The following is a 25,928-nucleotide window of genomic DNA, read 5'->3' on the forward strand; positions in this document are numbered from 1 at the left end:
AAACATATAAATGATTTACAAAATTATTTCTCTTTGAAATGTATAGAACAAAGGCATGTGTTCACATTTACATTTTATATTATCTTAGAAACAACTCAATGTTACAATATTCCACAGGGTACAATGTAGCCTTTATAAAAACAATGCAGCAAATTGAAATAAATTGCAAGAATTGGCTGTCAGATTGCCTGGTTGCAATTACAATTAAATATTCCCTGAATATATTGTTTCCAGGATCAAAGGGAACGGACCTATTCGACAGTAAAAACCAAGTCCACTTCAGCTTCCATTAATAACCTGAAGCCAGGAACAGTGTATGTTTTCCAGATTCGGGCTTTTACTGCTGCTGGTTATGGAAATTACAGCCCCAGACTTGACGTTGCTACACTAGAGGAAGCTACAGGTAAAATGTTTGAAGGTAATTACCACCTTTGGTTTGGATTCTTATTCTATAACTGTCAATTTTTTTTCCCAATATGAGGGTACTGATTTGGTTTAAGATTATTTTTATATATAAAGGTAAATATATAAATATGTAAAGGTTATACAGAATAACACTTTAAAATTTGCTGTTTTGTTTCTCAGTGTTAGAATCTAATAATTCAAATGAGTCTCTTTAATACACACTGGGTTTATTTGGAAAAGATGAAGTCAGAAATAGAAACAGGACATGTTCAATTGTGTACTGACACAAGATGTTTCTATAGAACCCAGAACAATATTACCCTGATTACATCAGCCAAAGGTATTCCTTCAAAGAAACCCCCAAATGAAGCCAGGATATACACAGGGTGAGCCAGAGAAAGATGATCTATAAAAATATTTGTTAACTGAAGCCACTTGGATTTTAACAATGATTTCAATAATGGCAGTTCAGAGAGAAGATCTTAGAGGTTGTATGTATTTTTATTTTTATCATCACTTTTCATCTTTTATAAAATATTTCAAGCATCCTAGAGAATATATTCAAAGTATATATGAAATATTAGGAATAATAATTAAATGAATATCTCTGTGTCAACCACTCAGCCTAAAAATAGAACATCGTGTATCTTGAATCCCCTTTATCATTTTGTTTGTTTTATAATTCAGCAGAACATAACAAAAATGTATGTGTCTATAGGGTAGCACAGATAAGCAGATATATGTTGGAATGCATGTCCCTGTTTATTGTCAGAGAGCAGGATCAGAAAAGCTTGAGTACTATGCTGGTTGTTCTTCCATTCGCTGAGGAATCAGGGTGTGTTTCAGCATTTTGTTCTTGATTTCTCCTGATATTACTGCTCAGACCTAGGGTTCGCCCAGCTGTTACCTTGTTGTCTTGCCAGTGTGGTCTACCCACAAAAGTCTAAAGAAACATGAGCTAAAAAATATTATGTGATTTTTTTCTTTCCTCAATTTTTAGTAAAAAGTTTTTAAGTAAATTAAATCAGTATAACTTTGATCAATTATTTTGACTTCAGAAAAATATTTTTATGGTTCTCTTAAAAGGCAAATTGACAAATTTTCTTTGATTAACAAATCCTCTGTAAGTCCACTAACTGCATTTTTCTTTCAAAATATGTTGCTGTGTTTTTAAATCGAGCTTTAACTCTCAGAACCTCAAATAATAAAACAGACATTGAAATAAGTTTGAAATAGAAATTATTTATATAGAATTATAGACACAAAGGCATCAGTTGAAAAAATGTCACATAATTTTGTTTGATAAACTTAACACCATTATTCTTTATTATCTTTTCAAAGTGGAGTATCTAAGATTAAAAATGAGAGCATCTAAGTTCAATGGCAACAAAAACATTAAAGCATTTTATGTTAAGGTTTCAACATTTGAACATTTGAGTGGTCTTGTATCAAATGTGTTCTAGTGGTTTTCATTTTTTTTTTTTTGTGGTTTTCATTTTAGACTGATCTCATAATACCACTTTGTGATTTCTCATATAACAAAACCTTAAATGATTTTTTTATATTCTAATGAATAGTTTAAACTTAAGTTAGACACATTAATTAGTTGTCTCACATTTATCTAATCATTCTTTGTCAGTTAAACCTCTAGGTTTGGAAACTTTCAAAATGAATTTGTTCATTGTGCTCAGTTCATAAGTTGAGGATATTGAGCTAAACTATTTTTTATTGATGCCTGAGATTCATAGATATTATTTTCATTATTTAAAAAATTAAATAACTAAGATTCAAAGAAAGTAAGATGCAGTAGTAGAACCTGAATGATCATATGAAATTAATGTTAAAACTAAATTTTTGCATAGGAAAGAATTTGCAATTTTTATCATCAGAATATTCTCTTCCACTAGAATATAAAGTTGATGGAAGTATAATCCATATATTTTCCCTTGCTATTGTCTTACCAGTTCCTACTATCAGTGCTTGACAGGTAGAAGGCACTCAGTAAAGACGCAAGGAATGAATACCTCACAATCATCAACATAGAGCAGATTACCACTATCAATCAGTGCAGTAGGCATATTTCTGGTTTCACATCTTAGTTCCACTATATCCAGTTGTAAGACTGCATAAGTTCATGTACCCTAATTGCTAGGATGGCAATACCTAATTCAATGGTATTCTGAATATGACCTAAGTTAATGCACACAGAGTACATGCAGAAAGTTAGCTTTTATTTATTATTTAGCACAGCCATTCCTAAGCTTTTGTTCTACTAAAATATACTGAGGATCTCCAAAGAGATTTTGATTTTTTCGGTTTTGATTTTTTCGGTTATATCTATCAATATTCACCATTAGAAATTAAAACTGAGAAAAGTTTCAAACACACAAACACATATTTCATTTGCCATCAGAATAATGATGTTTTCACATGTCATGTAACTTCCAGAATACTCAACTATGCACCTGTGAGCATATGAGTGTGAAAAAGGCAAATAACATCATATCGTATAAAATAGTTTTATAGCCTGCAGATCCTCTGAAAAGCTCTTGAGGGACCATTAGGTTTCCAGACCACCCTTTGCAAGCAGGGTACTGTGCTAAGAATTAGAGATGCAGAGAGACACATGACGCAATTATTCTCTGTTGAAAGTACTTTGAAAGAGAGAGACTTGTATACAAATTCTGCTCTACAATTAAGCATTGGAGTGCATGGCCCAATGCTATCGGAGTGTCAGGAAACAGTGATCCACTATGCTTGGAAGAAGGGAAAAAGAGAACATGCCACCAAAGAGAAGTCCCTTGAGCAGTGTTTGAAAAGGGAAATTAAACAGATTATTCCATTGCACATATATCCTAAAATCCCCATCTCTTCAGAGTCAATACTAGTGTTTTTACAATGATAAAACCATGGTGTGGTGATTATGGCACTTAAAGATTACTTTTAAAATTTATTACCCATGAAATAGATGAAAATATTAACCATAAATGTTGACTGTGGAAAGATTAAAGTGTGACCCTGACTATATATAAAAAAGTATAAATATTCACAAATTCTAATCATCATTCACTTGAGTTCAATTTTCTCGTTGGAGTTATGTTTCTGACACTAACACAGAACTAAGCCTAAGACAAGCAAAGAATTAGACCCATGAGACACATAGACTGAATGGAAACTATTTCTACACATAGACGTATAATGTTTTCCTCCCTTATGAACAGTAGTTATGAACTACTCTGTTCATCTATAGAGGGGGGAATAGAAAGATAGATAAAAATTTGAAATAAACAACCAAACCAAACCAAAAATCAAAAATACTTGAAAGTTTTTCTTTGTAGAATAATAGCTGCAATTCAGAAATTAAAGCCTAAAAGTTTTCTTTTTCTTCTTCCCCAACCTTCCTTCCTTGTGTAATTCCCTCAGGGAGCTAATCAGCAGGTGGTGAATTAGGGAGAGTGTATATGCCTTTGTTCAGAAACTGTCAATTACACCAGAGCTACTTCACTGTTTTTCGATATAAAATATATCTATAGTTAGCATAGGTATACAAAATTAAGAAATGAGTGGTCAAGAGAAGAATATAGATAAATAGAGAAGGGCCAATCAGAGAAAGCTTCATGCTGCTTGTTGTGGCAAGACATACTCTGCCTACATATAATTTACTGCTCTGGAGACCTAGTCCCTTGCTGCCACCGGGAAGGAGTAGTATTTTCCATCCGGCCTTATATTAAAGATTACAGCTGTTGATTGTTTCAGCAATAAGCAAACTATATTAGTTTGACATTATAAATTAAATGATATTTGGAACTGGATCATTTGTTGGAATACACATTTCCATTGTTTTTTACACTCTTTTGATTGTTTCATGAAATCTGCACTGGTATTGAAAATATAATACTCTGGGGAAAATATGACAATTATGAATTATCGTGTAAGTAAAACTTTTCTAATTTGGAAAAATGGAAGTGAGAAAGCCATGTGACTTGACGAGGAATCGGAATCAGGGCCTGCTTTAAAGGACATGTAAACATATACTGCTCCCAAAGAGACTCTCAAGAGAAAGGTCTAGCTAGGCTTGTCTTATTAATAAGCTTAGAAGAATCACTTAGCATTGTACAGGAAGTATCTGCAATTAGATAATGCTAAAATATTTTAAAGTATTTCCAAAGAGTTTGCTCTCTCATAAATAGCCTACCTCATCTCTTACCTTAAACTCTCAGTTGGGTGTATAGCATACTTTGTCAAATGAGTACAAATAATTCTGCTTATCTTTTTCCTGAATTATGGTACATTAAAAATCAGGAAGATTTACTATGAACCCATGATTATTTTTATTTTATATTGATGATGTGAGAGATAAAGCACTTAAGATGCTTTGAAAAAATTAACAGTATGTGTTGCTTCCTTTTTATTTTTTTTATTTTTTTTCCCCCTTTTTAAACATATCAGAAGAAGAGACACAGAGATCGAATACCTTGCTGGGGAAAAGATGGAAAGTTAATAACGATTGTAGATCAAAGATCTCTCTCCATTGATTCATAACTAAGTTTTCAACAGCTAAGCGGGGGATAGCCATTCAATAAAGGCATTTTATAAGTATCTTTCATAGCTGAGAAATATAAAATAGATGAAAGTATTGTCATTGCCACACCCTCAAAATGCAAAACATAAGCATTTATTTAAATTTATATTATTATAATATAATGCATTTATTTAAAATTAGAGGTAAATTACAAAGCATAGATATCTCTTATGCACAAGATTTTGTTTGCCCTCTCAAGTTCTTACATGGTATTGAGTGTTTTTGAGCCTATTTTCTCTCTTTCTAGCGACAGCCGTCTCCAGTGAACAGAATCCTGTTATTATAATTGCCGTGGTTGCAGTGGCAGGGACCATCATTTTGGTGTTCATGGTCTTTGGCTTCATCATTGGAAGAAGGTAGAACACAAATTTGTTCTAATCTTTAACACAGAATGTATTGATTTTTCAGGATTATGTCAGCCTATTACTTACTATTTAGTGTATTAGAATGTTAGAAAGTAAGTGCAAACGCTCTTTGTCTGATATAAAATATTAAAGGTCAATAATTTTCACTTCTCCCAAGGTCAAAATACAATGTGAGCTTAATAATTCACTGCCTTTCATTTAAGAGCAATGAATATTGTAATTTCTATTGGATGCATTTTTATTGGTTACTTTTAGTTAGGTTTTCATAATAAATATAGGAGATAGCTGGTGGAAAATGTATGCTTTTACTTACTGGTCTGTGGAGACCATTTAAAATCCGTTGTTGTCATTGTTGTTTTTCAGAAAAAAGTATGAGCAACTATTCACTTACTGATAAATCTAAATCTATGAAGTATGTTCCTTCTATATTGTTTCACACAAAGATTTTATATTCTGTATGTTTTTTAATCATATAAGTTAATATATTATTATTAATGAGTCCATAACTATGGACAGGAAGTTTCTGTATTTTGTTTATTGCTCTAACTAGCATGTTGTTAAAGAATTAAGGTATGTTGTACTGAATTTTAAATATATAAAGTAGGATCATTGATTGGGATCATCACAAATCTGATTTTTTTCTAGGCACTGTGGTTATAGCAAAGCTGACCAAGAAGGGGATGAAGAGCTTTACTTTCATTGTAAGTGTTTGGCTTTTCTTTATTATTATGTACCCCAATTAATGCAGACACCTGGTTGTTAGTATTGGCATGAATAAATTCCTAATGTCTCATGCTTCAGAGTATGTAATGAGCTCAAATGTTGCTTTAAAGCATTTGAACAAGACATTTAGAATGAAAATCATATGATGTGAATTTTAAAATCATAAAATAGATTGAGAAATGTAATCTCTCACAAGAGATTTTAATATTCCTGCAGGATATTTAGCTACTTTTATGTGACAATTTTTCTTTTTGCAAAATATGTCCAAGTGTTTCATACCATTGTAACAATACTCCATTAAGTATTGTATGGCCCACGTTCTAGCTAAGGAATCCATTTGGAATTAGAAGGGTAGACCCTTGATTTCCCACCCAGTGGGTGATGCTACCACGAAAGACAAAGCTATGGAGACTTTTCTCTTCAGCTACCATACATTGTCTGTCAGACAGATATTGCCCCAGATATAAATTACATAATAATGGGATTCAATTTTCCAGTGTTTTTCTGAGGATTTGGGTTACCTGACTCTTAAAAGTTGATTATAGAAATCATATTTTGATGAGATCTTCAGAAACCCAACAAAACAGATGCCCATCTGCGTTAATCTTATTCCTATTGCAATGTGGATGGCAAGTAAAAAAATGAGAGCTATGCAAATCAATGCTATTAGTTCATGTAGCCAAAGTAAAAATTCACAATCATATGATTTTAGTTCAGACAATTAATGATGTTCTTATCCAAACCTATTGTTTTTACTCTTAATCCTTGAAAATATTAAAAGAAAAATGCATTTATTATTTTTCTTGGTAGTATAATCTTTACTAAAATTTCTCATGGATAGATAAATTGGCCTAAGAATTACATCAATTATCGTGTCATTTATCAAATTACTTTGTCAGTATCTAAAAAGATACTGCCATGTACCCATTCTAAAGTCACAAAAATGTATAAACATCAATCAAGAAAATGTGTGGGTTAAAGACACAAATTGTGCGCACTGTTATTATCATTACTATTATCAGTGATGAGAGTGCCATAGGCAGTTTATAGAGATACACAGAAAAAATGGAGGTTACATTTTTTTCTCTTTCACAACATGAATTATTTGTAACACTTCCCCAACAGAAAGGAGCAGATTGAAACCTGAATGCCTAAACTTTTATATCTAGTTTAAAATGTATATTGAAGAGTAACCTACAGTTCCGAAAATGCCCAATTCTACCCATTTGTGAATAATTTTATGACAGAGTCATTTAATTTTACCTTCATCAGTATGTCACTTTTCTTTCCGTTATTGAGCATATCTGAGATATCCCCAAATTATCAAATACCTTTTAGCTTATTTGCTTTTAGCTTTCAGGTTAATGCAGAAAGTAAATTGAAACATGGCTTATCTAAAACATGTTGTATACCCTTATGCTAAATTGTCATCACTTAGTTTTAATATTTTGATGCCATTTGCTTCTTTTACATTTGACATCAAGTTTGTAATCAGAAAAAAATAGAGCCGCATGTTTTACTTGCTGACATAGACAAGATAAACTTACTATATAAAAACAGTTTTCATCTCTAGAGCAAAATATGAATGGTGGTTTTAAGATATTTAACACTTGTGAGAAATGTAAATGAGATATTAAAACACAAAAAAGCTCATACTCTTAAATTAAGAGAAGCAACAAACCACAAATTCAGAAATTATGTTAATGTTTTCCTTACTTCGGAACATCCATTTTTAGATGAGTAATGAAAAACCAAAGTGCACTTCACAATATCCCCTCCTGGTAAATCCTGGATATTTTAGAATCACCTTTTTTACAAAGATATCCTTTCTTGTCATTTGATGAGAACCAGGCATTTTATTTGATTTTATAGCTGTATCTAAAATACGTAAAGCACAAAGCTATGGTCACCAGCTATTTACAAGTCAGTGTCCTTTTATTTCGTTAGTATACAGACAATTTTCTTAGGTGCTAAGACACCAGATTGAATTTTTACAGGAACATGAAAGCAACCATTTAACTAGCTTTTAGAGCACTGAATTTAATAGAATGTCCAGTCATTTGTATCAGGCGCCCTCAACTCTCCATGGCCCCAAATGCTACATTTAAAGATATAAACACAATGGAGAAGTTTAGTGAAGCAATTCCAATTTACATTTTGTTTCCTCCTACCATTTCTTCTAACAATGTCTTTGAATCCAAGCTGGGCAGTATTTCATGTTTTTATGCCAAAATTGCTCTGGCCTGTCAAAATGTTTTATGACAGCTTGAATAAAGAACCATCAGAGACCCATTTGAGATGCAGAAGGTTACCTCCAATCTAGCTCCCTTATCACAAAACAAAACCAAAAAAAAAAAAAAAAAGTGAAAGAAAGAAAGAAAGAATAAAAAGGGAGAAGATGGCTCATTCTCCATCTGCCTGCCAATCTAGGAGGTTAACCTATTGTTTTCTTCCCTTCTCTCTTTTTCTCTTTCCCCCTCTTCCCTGTACTCCTTCTTCTATCTTTTCTCTTTCTATCCCCTCTCTCTTTTCTTCTTGTGTTTTTTTTTTCATGTTCAGCTTTAGTAACAAATGAGCATCTGTCAGTTTTATAAACTGCAACAATAATTGTTTAAGACAATCAATTTTGGATAAACAATCAACTACAACAGAATAAATCAAGATTTTTAAATCCCATTTTCTTTAGACATTCTGCTTCTTTTTGTTTGTTATGTGTTTATTTTTAAAATATAATTTTAAGTTAATGTAATGACATAAGCACAGTTAGGCTGCAGTGTAATACATAAAGAAATATATTGTTCTCAAAATAGTAAGATTTAATGAAAAGATTGTTCAGTGGCTTTGTTAAAAACAATAAAGTTTTTTTGAGGATATAGTGTAATTCTTTTTATTGCATTAATATAACCAAATATATGCCTATCTATCTTATCTTTGTCTTTAACCAAATGATTAGATTTGGAATACATTATTGTAATTAAATTTGATTTAAAGTTGACATAGCATTATCTGTTACCTGCATGCTTCTGGGTGCATTTTAAGACGAATTTTAACTTTTAAGATGATTCTATGTTGTTTGAATTTTGACTACCTTTTCTGAGGCATATTGGCTACCTCTTTCCAGAGCCTTATAATTGAAAGTTCATATAAACCATTCCTTTTCAAATTGCTGTCATACATGGTTAGCAGATCCCAGGAATATTGTAAATTTTCTAACTTTACTCTGCATTTTGTATCTGGCCTCTACTGCCCTTCAAGGTGAAGATGAAACTGTGTCTTTAGTAGATTTCTCTCTGATTCTGTGATAGCAGTCCCTCACATCTTGTACTAATTTTATGTATATGTCAACGGTGGTTGGTCTTTAAGAAAATAAATCAAAAGAATAAGTAAGATGTCTAAATGTTTTTAATATTGCTGTCAGTGTAGTAGGCTACCTGTAAATGAAATGTCTTCTTTTCCCAGTGTATTAATTTGATTGATTGACTGACTGATAGATTTACAAATGTGTTTCCAAGTCCATTACAAACCTCAATATGGCTTGAACTATGCCATGATAGCAGTGAATTTAATTAAACCTCCACTCTGATAAGAGTCATGTCAGAGAATTTTGGTGATGTCTTTTGTTGATTTACTGGAAAAGCAATTCAGTTAGTAACCTATGAGCTGGATCCTATGTTACCTATAGAAGCTTGCAGATAATACCTATACGCCAACAGACTGAAGTAGTCTGTTGAAACTGCTGTGAATCAGGTGATGTGGAAGCAAGTTCACTGTTCCAAGGAGCACTCTGCATAATGAAATTCCTGGGCTGACTGCACAATAAGTGCTTTGCTTCATCACAGTCATGCTTTCTTACATCATTACAGTTAAATTTCCAGGCACCAAAACCTACATTGACCCTGAAACCTATGAGGACCCAAATAGAGCTGTCCATCAATTCGCCAAGGAGCTAGATGCCTCCTGTATTAAAATTGAGCGTGTGATTGGTGCAGGTAAGGCTGTTGTAGCTTCCTTGTTCAGCTGTTCCATTTAGCCAGGATCGAAAGTCATACATCATAATGACAGGCAAATAATTATACCTCAAGTATAGAACTTTTGCATTTACCTGAACTGTTGGAAGCAATGAGGCTGTACTTGTTTATGAGAGCTCAAGGAAAAAAAAAAAAAGTGAAAAAGAAGCATGTGGCACAGAGAATCTGTGTATCTTTTGTCTTCTGTTGGATTTTTAACATATCATTCTACTGGAAGCTACTTCATAATAGTTCTGGAACGTTGTTTAGGAAATGACTTAGTATTTTATTTTAATTAATATTAAATTTCTTAATATTGCTGGATTTTACTGGAATATACATTTCCTCTTACTTGATTTACCGTCTTCTTGCCAGGCTTTAATTTTATCTTTTTTTCATGTATTTGTAGGTATCAGCCATTTAATTCCATGCAGAAAATTAATATATGTGACGTATTTACAAGGAATGTTATTTCCTATGTATACAACATATTTTCATAGTAATTATCCATGTTGGATCCAACTCCATTAAATTTAGCAGTAATGGTACACACGAATTCCAGACTTTTAAATCTTTAAAAAATATTCCCTTCTCAAACAGTAAAAGCAATAGCCATGTTCAGAATTTGCAAATGTGACCTTATGCTTTTGTCACCAATGTACATTATATACTGTATTTCAAATCTAAATTTTTTTTCATAAAAACTTTGTGCTAATCCAGTTGAAAAATAGTAGTTTAACAAATAGTCTAGTAAACCTTAAAACTGTTTCTAGAGTTATGCATTGACTTCGAGAGAAGAAATATTTTTGAGATTAAAATACACCTGCCTGTTCTATTACTTCAGGAGAATTTGGAGAAGTCTGCAGTGGTCGTTTGAAACTTCCAGGGAAAAGAGATGTTGCAGTAGCCATAAAAACCCTCAAAGTTGGTTACACAGAAAAACAAAGGAGAGACTTTTTATGTGAAGCCAGCATCATGGGGCAGTTTGACCACCCGAATGTTGTCCATTTGGAAGGGGTGGTTACAAGAGGTAGATATTGATCTTTCATTTATCAAGTGGACTGTCAGAAATTAGTGTTATTTTGTGCCTAGTTAAAAAGCCAAGTTATGAACATATTGCATATTCTAAATGAATGTTTTTCTTGGTATATAACAGACTAACTTCTTCTTTTATGTTACTACCTCTGAAAAAAATCAGTATAAATGAAGACAGGATGAGAGTCAAAGAATAAATCTGATAGACAGATGGAGCGACTGATATTTTCATTCAGCTTCAACATCCATAAAAGTGATACACTTTAGTCTTTACACTTTATATCAAGTGTCATTTTCTCTTGAGTTTCATTCATAGAGCAGGCATCAGAAGAGCACACTGACTTTGTTGTTTAATTTTGTGAATCATAAGCATCTTCCAAACAGACAGTAAATGACGCTGAGTTTAGCAGCAGCACTGTGGACATTAGAAACACTCACAGCTCACCCATTCAGCCTCTCAGAAGAGTACCATGTATTTTATCCAGGGTGATAATGGGAATATGCCTGAAGTCTAGGTTATGGTTCCTCAAGCAATGCTTTTTTCCTTATGTATACATATATATATATATATGTGTGTGTGCATTTCTTTTAATTTTAGGGAAACCAGTCATGATAGTAATAGAATTCATGGAAAATGGAGCCCTTGATGCATTTCTCAGGGTAAGTAACAAAACCGTCTTCTCATTCTAAATATACAATCCATACTACCGCTATAGTTGTTTGATTTTTTTTATAGTATAAAATGTAAACATTATAAACTTTAACTGATCAGAAAATTGCTTTTAAAAAAGCAAAATAGGTTAAAAATCAGTTTCCTAGTCTGGATTGAACTAGAATCTTTTTGAGCACATAAGTGATACATTGTAGTTTAAACAATAGTTTTCATTAATATGTTCCCTCAAGTACAGAGGATACCCACCTGAAGCCCTTTACTTTGAATATATATTGTAGAGTAACATTGTACTTTTTCGGGACAAAGAAGTAGTACAGAGAAGACTAAAAATTGAGATCACCATCCAATACTGGCATGATGATCCCAATTCTGCTCTATGGGACCATTTCTATCATATTGCAATGTGAACAATGAGTGTAAAGGGCAGAATCACTAACATTTTGAAAATTAATAATATGTAGTTATTTTTGTAGTAAATTCTAAATATACAAACATACACAGTTTTGCTCTGAGACTTTTCTCCTACATATATAAACACGTTAACATTTTTTTCAAATGGCAAGGAGAAAATAGTCTGAGGAATAAGAGGACTTCCAGTTTTATCATATGTAATTTGGAATGATACATTCAACTTAAATTTATAAGCAATCAGAAGATTTAGAGAAACTTTTTTTTTTCTCATCTTTATGGTATACATAATTATCAATTCTTTGGAATAAAGCATCACCCAGCAAGTTTATTAACTCAAACCAGTATTGTCATGCATCATATTTAAAATCCAATTGTAAGTTCAGGAGAAATCTATGAGTTAAAAACAGCTTAGAAATAGATGGTGGGGGATGCCTGGGTGGCTCAGCCGTTTAGTGCCTGCCTTTGGCCCAGGGCATGATCCTGCAGTCCAAGGATCCTGCATCAGGCTCCCTGCATGGAGCCTGCTTCTCCCTCTGCCTGTGTCTCTGCCTCACTGTGTGTGTGTGTCTCATGAATAAATAAATAAAATCTTTAAAAAAAAAAATAAATGGTGGCCCGTTTGTTGCAAAGAGCTCTCAATCCCACTTGCTAGTGCATCTGTTTTAGAGAATCTTTGTTACAAGTAATATTCTCACCAACAGCAAAACAACAAAAAATATAAAATGAAAACAAAGTCAGCTAGGATAAGCATTTTATACTTCCTAGTGTCTCTTCATTTTTAATCAAATACTTTCTCCTTTCCATTTATATATTTCTGGATTGTTTACATAATTTTTTAGCAAAAAAAAAAAATTATCCCTGACTAGTCAGGGATAAAATTTTCAGATATTCCATTCCATATCTTTGCCTCAAAAATCTTTGTATACTGTTGGATCTGACTAACCTGATGCTATTTTTAATCAATACAAATGGCATCAATCTAAATAACTAAACAATTACCAAAACTCTATTTTGTATTCTCTGAAGGTCAGTAGAATCAGCAGCTGTTTTGTTTTTGTTTTTTTTTTTTTTTTTTTTTTTTTTACAAATGTCTGTATTACTGAGGGAGGCACTTGGTGGGATGAGCACTGGGTGTTATGCTATATGTTGGCAAATTGAACTCCAATAAAAAAAAAGTCTGTATTATATAGAAAATTAGTTAATAATTCCTATTATACTATAGTAAATGACTAGCATGCAGACAGTTTTCACTGCATTTTTTTTCCCTTTGAAAGTACAGTAAAGGACTTTTATTCTTGTCTTCCTGTAGAAACACGATGGGCAATTTACCGTCATTCAGTTAGTAGGAATGCTGAGAGGAATTGCTGCTGGAATGAGATATTTGGCTGATATGGGATACGTTCACAGGGACCTTGCAGCTCGCAATATTCTTGTCAACAGCAATCTTGTTTGTAAAGTGTCAGATTTCGGCCTGTCCCGGGTTATAGAGGACGATCCAGAAGCTGTCTATACAACAACTGTAAGAAAAAGTCTCTTACTGCACCTCTTCATCTTCCTAAGATTTTCCTACCAAGAAGGCAGGACTTAACATGAAACTAAACAGGAGAAAAGAGACCAATTGATCTCAGCTTTTTGTAGTTGCTGTTTTTTTTTTCCTTTTGGAAGAATCATTGTTGCTTTTCACTCTATGTATAGACTAAGAGAAGAAGTGTGATAAGAGTAGCAACATGTTTGTCCTGTATCAAAGTGTTCCAATATATAATATACAGTTACGCAATATCATCTAGTTGCTAGCTCTCATAATTGCAGGAGAGAAATATAGTCCCATTTCCAGTAAATATTTTCAAAGAATATGAACTATGCTAATTCTTATAACTTTTGTGAGATTATAAAAAGGAAAATATGTGAGGATTTAAATTCCCCATATTTCATTCCATTTTCATAATTATGCTGCCTGATTTGTCATTGTCTTTCCACTAGACTCTTGCCCTAAGACCACCAAAGGGTCCATTAAATTGAGTTGCCTTAAAATTAATTAATTAATTAATTAATTAATTGAGTTGCCTTTAAAATGAAAACTTGTGGTGATATTTTAAAACCAGATTAGTAAGTTTAAATACACTTGAGAGATTTAAGATGGATAGATGCAATACTGCTGAATTGCTAACCAATATACAAATGTTTAACTGTAGCTATATAGTTTTGCTATAAATGATTTATAAGTTATTATGCATATTTAAAATTTCAATATCTTTTTATAACAGGGCGGAAAAATTCCAGTAAGGTGGACAGCACCTGAAGCCATCCAATACCGGAAATTCACATCAGCCAGTGACGTATGGAGCTATGGAATAGTCATGTGGGAAGTTATGTCTTATGGAGAAAGACCTTATTGGGACATGTCAAATCAAGATGTAGGTGTTACATTATTTAAACAAAAAGGATTTCATACATTGATACCCATTGTTATTGGAACATGTAGGTAATGGCTCATAAAAAAGAAACATATAGAATTTTTAAAATATGATTGCTGAGTTTTCAGTTATTCCCACAAAAATTACTGTAAATTAGTGGTTCAGTTAATTTCATTTTGAAGACTTGCTTTCTCTTTCTTTTTTTTTTTTTTTAATCTTCTTGATATAATAGAAGCGTGCAAAGGATATGTCCTCCTAATAAAGATAATGATACTGTACTTGCACAGCTCTAGAGGAAAAGTAACACGAGTAAGATCATTTGCAGAGAGGAGGGGAAGGAGGCCTGTGTTTTGTCTTCGAAGCTTATCTTTCTTTTTCTTTTAATGTTCTTAGAAAACTAGTTTAAACCATCTATTGTTGGTTGATTTGATTAAATTTTAATTTCATGAGACAAACTAGAGATTATGATCAACATTGGTAAGTATTTCCTGTGTTATTTTAGAATGGAATCACATGGGAGTACTTTTGGAAATTCCTAAAAATTTGGTGCTTATTAAATATGTATCTTGATACATACTAAGGCATAAAACATATTGTTATCCCTTGAGAAAAGAAGGTGATGGCAGTTCTTAGGGTCATACATCATAGCAAGAGACCACTTATAAAACCATATAGCATAAATGCAAGCGAATATTTGCTTCTCATAGGTTGAATCTTATGAAATCAGCATTTGTATAGGTCAATAACTTTCAAATACTGGCAGATTCATATAGTTCAACTTACTGAAAATAGGAGTGAAATTTAGATAAAAGTAGAGCAAGTTTAAAATCTAGTAAAGTACCCTAGATTTGAACTAGAAATCTGGAGATGACTTTGGTCATAGCTAATGAGAGGATTTTCCAAGGGGGCATATTCAACAGTCCAGGAGCAAAAACTTAGTAAAGTGTGTGGAGACCAGCCAAATAGACTCCCTGTCCTACAACAGAGATGTACACATTGGTAGTGATTTGATATGCTGATTAAGTTGGGACAAATTGATCAAAGGTTTTATGAAGGAGTTTGGAAATGGTACAAATGCATGTTCCTTACGAGTAAAGACACAAGTGGTGCTTGAGGAAAGTCTATATTGCCATTTAAAAGAAGGATGTGACCAGCAAAGTGGAATAGTGAATTCTGGAAGTATTATAAACATGCACAGCAAAAGAAGGTGAGTAAGGTTAAAAATGACTTATTTTATTCAAAAAGAGGTCATAAGCATTGTTATATCAAATCCATATTTGGGTTTTGTTTTGTTTATTAGAATTTACCATATCAAATTCCTGAAACTTGTAGACAGTTATTTTTTGACAACTAAAATCAGATTGTTTGTTGGTAAGGTAATTTTCAGGACACTTTCCCACAAATTTCTGAATTGGCTGAGAAGTTCACAGCCTGAAGAGGTGGAGCTTTTTAAGTCATCTAAATGTTTTGGTGTTTTGAAGTGAGAGATGACATGAAACTTTTTTTTTTTTTTTTGGTTTTGGTTTTTGCTTTTCAAAGATAAAGTCTAAATGATGAGTCCGTTTGGCAGAGGCAAAGTTGTTAATATTTGACAGGACTCAGTGTCAAAGATTTCATGGACTGTCAAAATGTGGGCAAACAAATCCTTGGGGCAGAGAAAGAGAAATATTTACATTCCCTAGACACTCAGTGGAGTTTCATTTCTTTTGACACCTTCCTTCTGTACCAGATTCAAACATAAAGGGAATGACAGGAATATAAAATGACTTAAATTCAAAGTTCACTTAACTTCCAAAAATCAGATAATAGAAATGGTTATAAGAAAAAAAATCTTCAATTCTAATTTTTAGAAGTCCTTAAATATTCTTTTGTTTTTCCTGAAAATGAAATGTCAAAAATCTATAATTATTATATCATGAATTGATAAATATTTTTGCTGATCAAATGAAATTATGTCTTCAATAACACTGACTTCTGATCTAGAATGCTTAGCACGATCTTTCTTCTTTTTTGTGATTTTGAAAGTCTGATTTAAAAATTCAGACACAAGTTCATATTAATAGTAAGAGATTACCTACACAGTTCAGTTTTTATACTGAAATTTATATTAATACTCCTCTTATAGAATAATATTCATTAGTTTATACTTATGTTGTTAAAGTGCTATTTGAGCAATTACATGTTTAAGTTTCAAAATGCAAATGGTGAAAAATGGATAATTCAAAATAATTTCATTCTGGCAAAAAATTACCTAGATAAAAGTTTTTTTTTTTGTTTGTTTGTTTTTTTTGTTTGTTTGTTTGTTTTACTAGAAGTTTCTGGTAGGAGTAGTATTCCCTGGAGAAATTTAAGAGATATGACAGCCCTTCGATGTATATGGAAATCCTGTTTATGTGTGAATAGATTGTATTTTTGGGGAAGTTTGCTTTCAACAGATCTAACTAGATATTATTATTATTTTTAATTAGCCAGGGTTGATCTATTAAGTGAATTAATTAAATTGTTCAAATTTAGTAGCTAGGAATTTGTCAGGAATTTTAGAAAGCCTTCAAATTTCAAATGCCTTGGATCTTAAGACTTTTCATAAGACACCGTGAGAAACAAACTGTAAATTGATGGTTATGTTTGTAAGCAAGTCCACAAAATTCCAGGCTGAGTAAAGGGAGGTTTCTGTGATCACTCTGAACAGACAAGGGGTATTTTAGAAGTCAGTGAGGTAGATAGTTTCCAGAAGGCTTTATTTGCATGCTAGGCAGGGCAGTGAGCAAGAAAAACTCAGGAAAAGATAGTATGCGTGTTCTGATGATACCCACATCCAAACAGGTTATCACTTGATTAACACTTGAACAGATTCTTACCGTATTTTCACATACTTACAACTTTCTTGAATTTTTACTGCAACAGAAGCAGTTAAAATTTAGTTATTTGCTAATAAAATTGACAGTGAGCTTCCCAAATAAATTTCTAATTTTCATTAAAAATCTGCAGATGTTTAGCCTTTTCTGTAATGGCCTTTCAAAGAAAAATCTGTATGTATGTAAATTCAGTCAAACATAATAAATATTACAGAAATTGAAAATGGTCTTATTTGGCATTCTTAGTAACTATATTTTAGTTAAATCCGTGTCTTAAATATTTCAAATAAGACTTTTACCCTCAATTCTTTGAGGGTAATTTTGATTTTGAAATTCTTTATATAGATTATTTTTTTTCTGTTCATATATTCAATAAAGTCATTTCTTCTCACTTTAAGCTAGACCAATAGCTTGTTAGTTCCACTAGTAGATAGAAGGATGATAAGAACAGCTAAAGTTCCATAAGATATGGGACATAAAGATAAATGTTTAAAGTGGTTCACTAAAAACATTTTAAGAACTTCAAAAATATAATACACTTTAGCTAAATGTACTCAGTTGAATTGTGAGCCCTCTATATGTTAGCAAATTAAATTTAAATAAAAATAAATTGTGAGCACTTCAGCTTTCCTTTTAAAATTCGCCACTGGTTTATGACTGAATTTTTTATATTATGGTAGAAAGAAAATTGTGATTTTTTTGGCAAAACTTGCTATCATCCTGTATGTGGGGTCCAAAATATTTAATTGCATAAAATGTGGGTCATATATTATTGTAAGGTTAATGGAATGGAAATGAGCATGAACAAAAAACAAAGTCAGTCTCATTAGATCACATTTTGAGTTATTACAGGCCCATTATCATGGAGTCTTTCTGTATTCATTTTTCTCTTAATTACAAAGATCATACTATAATAATACTGAAACACTTTGCAGCAAGCAACTTTTGTTTTTATGTCTAAGTTTTTCTTTACAATATATACCAAAGAAGTGCTCCCTTTATAAATGTCATTTACCAAAAGTCACTTCCTATTAATCTGGGACCTATCTAGAACTGGAAATTGCTTAACATTTTTCTTTTTTCTTTGACTTTTGTTAGAAGATTAAGGCCAGACCTGGATAGGCAAACCCCTGTCCAAGGGGTTTCTGGTTATTTCACAAAAAAATGTTTTAAATGAATTCTGTAAGTAATTACATAATGCTCTAAGAAGCGTAGGTACAACCACTTTACCTGTGTGCCTTGTTGTTTCCAAGAATGTATAACTATTTGCAGAAAGTGCTTTGTATTTTCCCAATTGCAATGAAATGCAGCTAACCAAACAAAAACTGCAGAACCTCTAGATTCAGTTTGTGCCTTCATCGTCACCCATTAGCAGGTTTACCCTACAAGGGTATGTATATCTTGGATTATGCCAACCTGTGTCCTAGAGAAGATGAAGGTTCCAGGCAATTATCTCTAGTGCTCCTAGAGGTAGGTGCATGATTGCTAATGGGAAATTTAGAGTTCTTAAGTCCATTTCCCATCCAAAGCATCTCTTTTTTTAAATGCCATCCTCAGCTGCTGTTCCTTTAAAAATGTGTAAACCACTGAATCTTTGAAAGCCAGAAGTTTCATTTGGTGCTGAGATAAATGTTTCCTGCTGTAGTAATAGGAATCATGAAATTCCTATAATGCAACAGGACTAACTCCAGGGGGTTCATTAACTCAACCCTGTGAGAATCACTTACTGGTACTATGTTCATTGGGACAAAGACTTAAGAATATATTGTGTTCAATGGTGAATTCTAAATATTTTTATGAAGGCTTGGAGAGCTGCTGAAGAGTATTAATGTCAGGAGAATCATGATAAGGTTTAGATTTACATTTTATTTTATTTTTAAATAATTGCTACCCAATGCTCCCTTGTTGGGGCTCAAATGCTCCATCGACTGAGCCATCCAGGCACTCCTAGATTCCCGTCCTTAAAGATTATTTACAGGGCAAGGAAAAAAGAAAGATCGCTCTACATGCATTGTTCCTTTCTGGACATCTGAAGACAAACTACAAGCAGGGACATAGATTAGAAGGTGGTTCAAAATAATGACTGCACTAATGTTATGAGCATGGGAATGGAGTCCTGTCAAATCAGAAGGAGACTGCTTATGTTCAAATACAAGCAACCACAAATATAAGGAAAGCCCCTCCTTTCCCCATAAATAATGGTTCTCAATTGTTTATTATTTGGTCATTTTCAATATGTAAATTTTTAGAAATCGTTAACTTTGCTTATTCACAACTTAAGCCACTATTTAAATAACTTAACCCAGCTTTCCAAAGTACAAGTAAACTGATGTGAGGACATACAAACTGAATCAGGGGAGAATTTCACCTGAGGATTTTATCATACAATACTTTTCAAAAATTACTATAACTGATTTATTTATCTTTTAAATTGTATCAATTTGCATACAAACATAGATTTTTCTTAAAGTATACTTTTTTGACTTTTCTCGTACAAAGAATTTCCTGTAAAAATTGTTGATCCAGCTACTTTATTCATCCCGTTCTGCAATCTTTTACATTTTAATATGCTATTCTTGAATGTCAACAAGCCACTTAGGGAGATGTTTCCCTACAAATATTAAGCTAATCAACATTTCTTAAAGCCAGCTTTTAGTCTGCCTACATTTGCCTTTATTTTCTTGAGAAACTCAAGATTACCTCTGTTTCTTTCTAGAGTCACCTTTTTTTTTTCATTTCTACTGCTATTTGTCAGTCAGTATCAAAAAGGATTTGTTAACCCCCCTTGATATTACATAAATGTTTTACGAGTCCTTATTTGTGTTGCTTACCTTCTTAATTATTTTGCTGTGCTGCTCAGATTTATAACAATTTCTGATTTTTAAGATCTATTTTTGCTTTCCATATAAATAAAAAGACTCAAGTCTGAATAAGTAGCTTTCAGACTCTTTGATTGCCGTGTACCAATATCTCTGGAGACTTACTTTTCATGAACATTCAAAGCTTGATTCAGTGTCTTAGACTGTTATTAGATATAAATAGAAAGTGACGTGCTCATAAAAGTTCAACAACCAGTACTCGGAGTGGGAGAGCCCTAATTTCTAACCTTTCCTGATTTCCTGGTGTAACCCGCACTGTGCCCTTCCCAGGGCTGATTTCACTCTGCTAGTGTGAAGTCACTAAACTTGGAAATTGGTACATTCACCTCACTGAGCCACCTGTTTACTACTTGCTCTGGCATACCATTGTAGATTATAACACTATACATTTCAAAAGTTTTATAGGCTCTGTAGTATTTAAAGTAATAGTGTTCTTGGTAATACTGTCTATCATAGCATATGCATGTACTTTGAGATCTTGTTTGAAAGTGTCATTTGTACGCTGCAAAAAAGTGAAACTTTTGGGGGGTCAATTCTGGGTAACTTAGACTGCCCTCTTACAACCTGAAGAATTCAGACATTCATAGATAAATATGTACACGTACAACCATATCCAGGTAAAATGGTATCAGAGAATATTCCCTTTTCGAAATCTCTGGGATGACACAAGTTTTTTTTTTCTATCTGTTGCACCCTGGGGGACTATAATCACTGCTCCTAATTGCTGAATTATCAAGGAAGTGTCATGGGGTCGTGCTCTTCATGCACCCCGTAATTACATATTTAACATTCATGGGTGTTTGGGAATAAAATAAGCAAGCCTTTCACAAAGCCTCAAAGTGTGCTTCACTCTTATCTAGATGAACTACTTTGCCTACTAGATAATGCATTTTATTATAATTGAACCTCAATCAGTAATAATTTTAATGTCCCTTTGGCTATTAGGTTATAAAAGCGATAGAAGAAGGTTATCGTTTACCAGCACCCATGGACTGTCCGGCTGGTCTTCACCAGTTGATGCTGGATTGTTGGCAGAAGGAACGTGCAGAAAGGCCAAAGTTTGAACAGATAGTTGGAATTCTAGACAAAATGATTCGAAACCCAAATAGTCTGAAAACACCCCTGGGAACTTGTAGTAGGTAAGAAATACCTATGGGAAGGGAATCTGGGGGGTCATTCAAATACTCACTTAAATCATTTATCTCCTCAGTCCTAACTCAATGGCAAGTTGACATTTGTGTTAAACTATAAATCAATGTGAAGTTTATTGTGTTCATGAAGTTTTTGTTTTTTCAGATGGCTTACCTTAACTTATTAGTGTATAAAGAGACCTATTATTATTATTGCCTTTTGTTTGTTTGTTTTTTTTTTTCTTAAAAGTTATGGCAGATATCACTGGCTGTCATTTTTAGAAGACTTTCCAAACTGGAATTTTGTGATTAGGTGGCATTTCACATTTTCAAGTCAGTAATATTGTTACGTGGGTCTTTATTTCTCTCGCCTTACTTTTTTGCATGCTGTATTTTCTTTACTTTGAGTCTTTTCATAAAATGACTCTGGGAAGTTAAATTTTATGACAGTAGCTCAGTGTGTGATGAACAAGGCTTAGCTTACCCATTAAAAGGAGTCCAAAATACTCCATCCATTCTCTGCACTTGGCTTGCACCATTGTGAGGAACACTAGAAATTATTCAGCTCCAGCTACCAGGTAAACCTGATGCTCATTGTGCCTTTGTGGAGGTGTGTGGTACTCACAAGGTACCCACAAGGGTCCAATGGCACAGCAAAGGTACAACTTCTCAATGGCACCACTTAGTCCAAACAAGTAGTCCACAGCCAACTGTGCTTCCTTCCTTTACTCCCTGTCACTTTTGGTGAAGCAGATGAACAAATAAATGTAGACTGATTACAAATATTTTTAAAAATATATGGAAGACACATCTGGGTGATTGTCAAATCTAAATAAACTAACTTTTGGAGTTTGTAGTGACCAGGCAACCTTCAGCTTTTTTTTTTTTTTTAAGATTTTATTTATTTATTCATAGCCACAGAGAGAGAGAGAGAGAGAGAGAGAGGCAGAGACACAGGCAGAGGGAGAAGCAGGCTCCATGCAGGGAGCCCGACGCGGGACCCGATCCCAAGTCCCCAGGACCACACCCCAGGCTGCAGGCAGCGCCAAACCGCTGCACCACCAGGGCTGCCCAACCTTTAGCTTTTTATTAACTTGTCTGTTTATCTGTTACTGTAACACCCATTAGGATATGTAATTTTATTCTTTATGCTCTCATTTTTGTATGAGCCAAGACATTCTTTCTTTAGTAGTTGATGAAAAAAAATTTCCTTTCTGTTTCATTTGTGTCTAGGCCAATAAGTCCTCTTTTGGATCAAAACACTCCTGACTTCACTACCTTTTGTTCAGTTGGAGAATGGCTACAAGCTATTAAGATGGAAAGATATAAAGATAACTTCACAGCAGCTGGTTACAACTCCCTTGAATCAGTGGCCAGGATGACTATTGAGTAAGTTGAAACTTTGAAAACTCTATTTAAGTATATATTACGTACATTCCAAGCTTTTTACATCAGGTCACCTGCCATATTATTAAAGAGGGGTAAGCCAGAAAATCAGAGAGAAGGTCATCTCTTTAATTAAGTGCCTACTATGTGCCAGGCATTGTGCTAAATAGACCTCTGAATTTACAGTATATTTTTAGGCTCTCACAGCAATAATTTTATTCAGTCATTAGTTTTGTACAAAAGGCTCAGGCCTAGAGAATGTATATATTTTCCCTGAACTGACTCAACTAGTAAGGGGTAGCTAATTTGTCTCCATAGCCAGTGTTCTAAACACACAGTGAGTCTTCCTCTTTCCTTAACCATAGTATCATTTAGATGCCTATTCACTGAAGGAACTTTTGCCACCGCAAAGAAGGATTTCTTTCACTGTGTTTGTATGACATTAAAAACTCAAAGCTTCAAACCCAATACCAATGCATCACTGACTATGTGGTCTTAGGGTATCCATTTCTTATCTCTGAACTTCAGCTTCTTTGTCTGCAACATAACTCTTATGGGCAATGAAGTTCCTCTCATTCCCTATGTGTGAACGGGAAACAGTTATGGAGGTTCTATCCAGCTTAGGTTCTGTTGTGCAAAGGGTTTCACATTTTTCAGCTGAGAAGGCCAGCGATCAACTGCTCTCTCCTGGTGGGTCAGGAAGTGGCACCTCCAAAAGTTTAAGCATGTGCGTGCTATCTTGTTTGGTTTACTTCTGATCATCACGTGGGTAGAGCTAGCATAATTATACCTTATCTCTCCAAAGCAATCTACTTCCCTGAAAAACTAGGATTCTCAAAGTCTTATTGGACCACTACTAGGAAATATTATGGTACTATACTCTTGCTATATTTTAGCTGCTTGCAAACACCTAAGCTCAACCTCTGTGGCTATTAGGAAAGGTAGAAGTGCACACACAGAGACACAGTTAGTTGGTGTCACATTTACACTATTAAACATAGAAACCAATTTTTTTCTAAAATTGAGTTAAATGATTGAACTGAACTGGGGTTGAGTATGCAACCAATAATATCTGCTCAGGATTACCACACGGTAATTAAACTCAGTATAAATCTTCTGTGATCGCGAAGATTCTTTTCTTTTTTAAAGATTTTATTTATTTATTCATGAGAGACACAGAGAGAGAGACAGAGAAAGAGAGGCAGGGACACAGGCAGAGGGAGAAGCAGGCTCCATGCAGGGAGCCCAATGTGGGACTCAATCCTGGGTCTCCAGGATCACACCCTGGGCTAAAGGCTGAGCCCCCCGGGCTGCCTGAAGATTCTTGATTCTCACATTCATACTGCATTCTTTTGAGACAATTTAAAATTTTAGACTTCACCTAGGTTCAGGGATGCAATGTTTCAAATAACATTTCCTGATCTTACCTTAAGTTAAGAATAATTTTAAGATTGGCAATACCATATACAAAATTTCAAATCAGTTTAAAAATGACTTATTGCGAACTGAGAGCCTGAGCAGTTAGGTTCTTGCAAAGGAGCACGCTGATACAGTTTGCCAGTCTGACCCACGGCAGGAATAGGATCATAATACCCAAGCCCACTGAGATAAGATCTGTTTGTTCATGATAAACAGGTGATTTAATTAAAGCGCTGATGACAGTTTAGTACCAAATAAATTCTTTGTAGGGTAACTAACAAAATGCATTTGTCTTTTTCAGAGATGTGATGAGTTTAGGGATCACACTGGTTGGCCACCAAAAGAAAATCATGAGCAGCATTCAGACTATGAGAGCACAAATGCTACATTTACATGGAACTGGCATCCAAGTGTGATAAGCATTTCTCCCTTATGAGGGAGATTACGGACTATATGAGAGAACAGTACTGGCCTTCGGTATATGCATAAGAATGCTGCTAGAAGACAGTTGAAGTCCTGGGTCCTTCCTCCAGTGAAGAGAAGATCTAAGAAGCACCTATAGACTTGAACTCCTAAGTGCCACCAGAATACATAAAAAGGGAATTTAGAATCCACCACTGGTGGCCAGGAAAACAGCAGTGACAATAAACAAAGTACTACCTGAAAACATCCAAACACCTTGAGCTCTCTAACCTCCTTTTTATCTTATAGACTTTTTAAAATGTACATAAAGAATTTAAGAAAGAATATATTTGTCAAATAAAATCATGATCTTATTGTTAAAATCAATGAAATATTTTCCTTAAATATGTGATTTCAGACGATTCCTTTTTAAAACCATTTGTGTTTATTCTTCATAAGGACTTTGTTTTAGAAAGTTGTTTATAGCTTTGGACCTTTTTAGTGTTAATCTATGACACATTACTACACTGGGTACCTTTGAAAGAATCTCAAATTAAAACAAACAAACAAAGACATAGCATGATTGAAGATCTATTTCCGTCAGAACATTGGTATCCTTTTTGTGCCATTTTATTTTGTTTAATCAGTGCTGTTTTGATATCGTTTGCTAATTGGCAGGTAGTCAAGAAAATGCAAGTTGCCAAGAGCTCTGGTATTTTTTAAAAAGAAATTTTTTTGTAAAGATCAGACAACACGCTATCTTTTCAATGAAAAAAAAAAAGCAATAATGATCCATAAGTACTATAAGGCACTTTTAACAGATTGTTTATAGAGTGATTTTACTAGACAGAATTTAATAGAATAAACAAAACTCAAATTGTAGGTTTGTGACTATAAAAAAAAAAAAAACAAACTGAGGCACTTCATCTAAAGAGTGTTGGTGAAGGCAAGTCTCTGAGAGCAAGAACTATCCAGTGTTATCTAAAATTTAATCCGAGCACATCAAGGTTTTTTTTTTCAATATTGAGACATTAGGAAATTTAGGAGAAATAGTTGACGTATATTTTGTATCCTATTCTGTTAGCAGTCCAAACACGAAAAGAAAGAAGTTTTATATTAGAACTCCAAAGCGTGAGAAAAGGGGCAGTTCACATTTTCACCTCTCACAAACAAATTGGCTGCAGAGAAGATCACCACTGCAGGTTTTAAAAAGTCTTTTATTTGTGAGCGCTGACATAAGAA

At 33.5% G+C, this 25,928-nt stretch overlaps 1 protein-coding gene across 6 annotated transcripts in view; it reads left to right on the forward strand.

Moving 5' to 3' along the window:
- EPHA7 (EPH receptor A7) overlaps positions 1-25,636 on the forward strand; it is a 167,779-nt gene extending 142,143 nt beyond the window's left edge. Inside the window, exons 7-17 of one of the 6 annotated variants that reach the window (XM_072832041.1) lie at positions 235-418; positions 5,235-5,343; positions 5,998-6,053; positions 9,939-10,064; positions 10,927-11,112; positions 11,716-11,777; positions 13,511-13,720; positions 14,466-14,615; positions 21,295-21,488; positions 22,713-22,868; positions 24,586-25,636. In XM_072832041.1, the coding sequence (XP_072688142.1) occupies positions 235-418; positions 5,235-5,343; positions 5,998-6,053; positions 9,939-10,064; positions 10,927-11,112; positions 11,716-11,777; positions 13,511-13,720; positions 14,466-14,615; positions 21,295-21,488; positions 22,713-22,868; positions 24,586-24,700 (1,548 nt within the window). In that variant the 3' untranslated portion in view covers positions 24,701-25,636. Of the gene's footprint in view, positions 1-234; positions 419-5,234; positions 5,344-5,997; positions 6,054-8,634; positions 9,463-9,938; positions 10,065-10,926; positions 11,113-11,715; positions 11,778-13,510; positions 13,721-14,465; positions 14,616-21,294; positions 21,489-22,712; positions 22,869-24,585 lie in introns of those variants that run through there. The other 5 variants (XM_072832042.1, XM_072832043.1, XM_072832044.1 and 2 more) reach the window with 5 other exon arrangements.
- Positions 25,637-25,928: the final 292 nt, after the last annotated feature.

The sequence above is a fragment of the Canis lupus genome, chromosome 7 (genome assembly GCF_048164855.1).
Source record: "Canis lupus baileyi chromosome 7, mCanLup2.hap1, whole genome shotgun sequence".
In the NCBI taxonomy this organism is placed as follows: domain Eukaryota; kingdom Metazoa; phylum Chordata; class Mammalia; order Carnivora; family Canidae; genus Canis; species Canis lupus.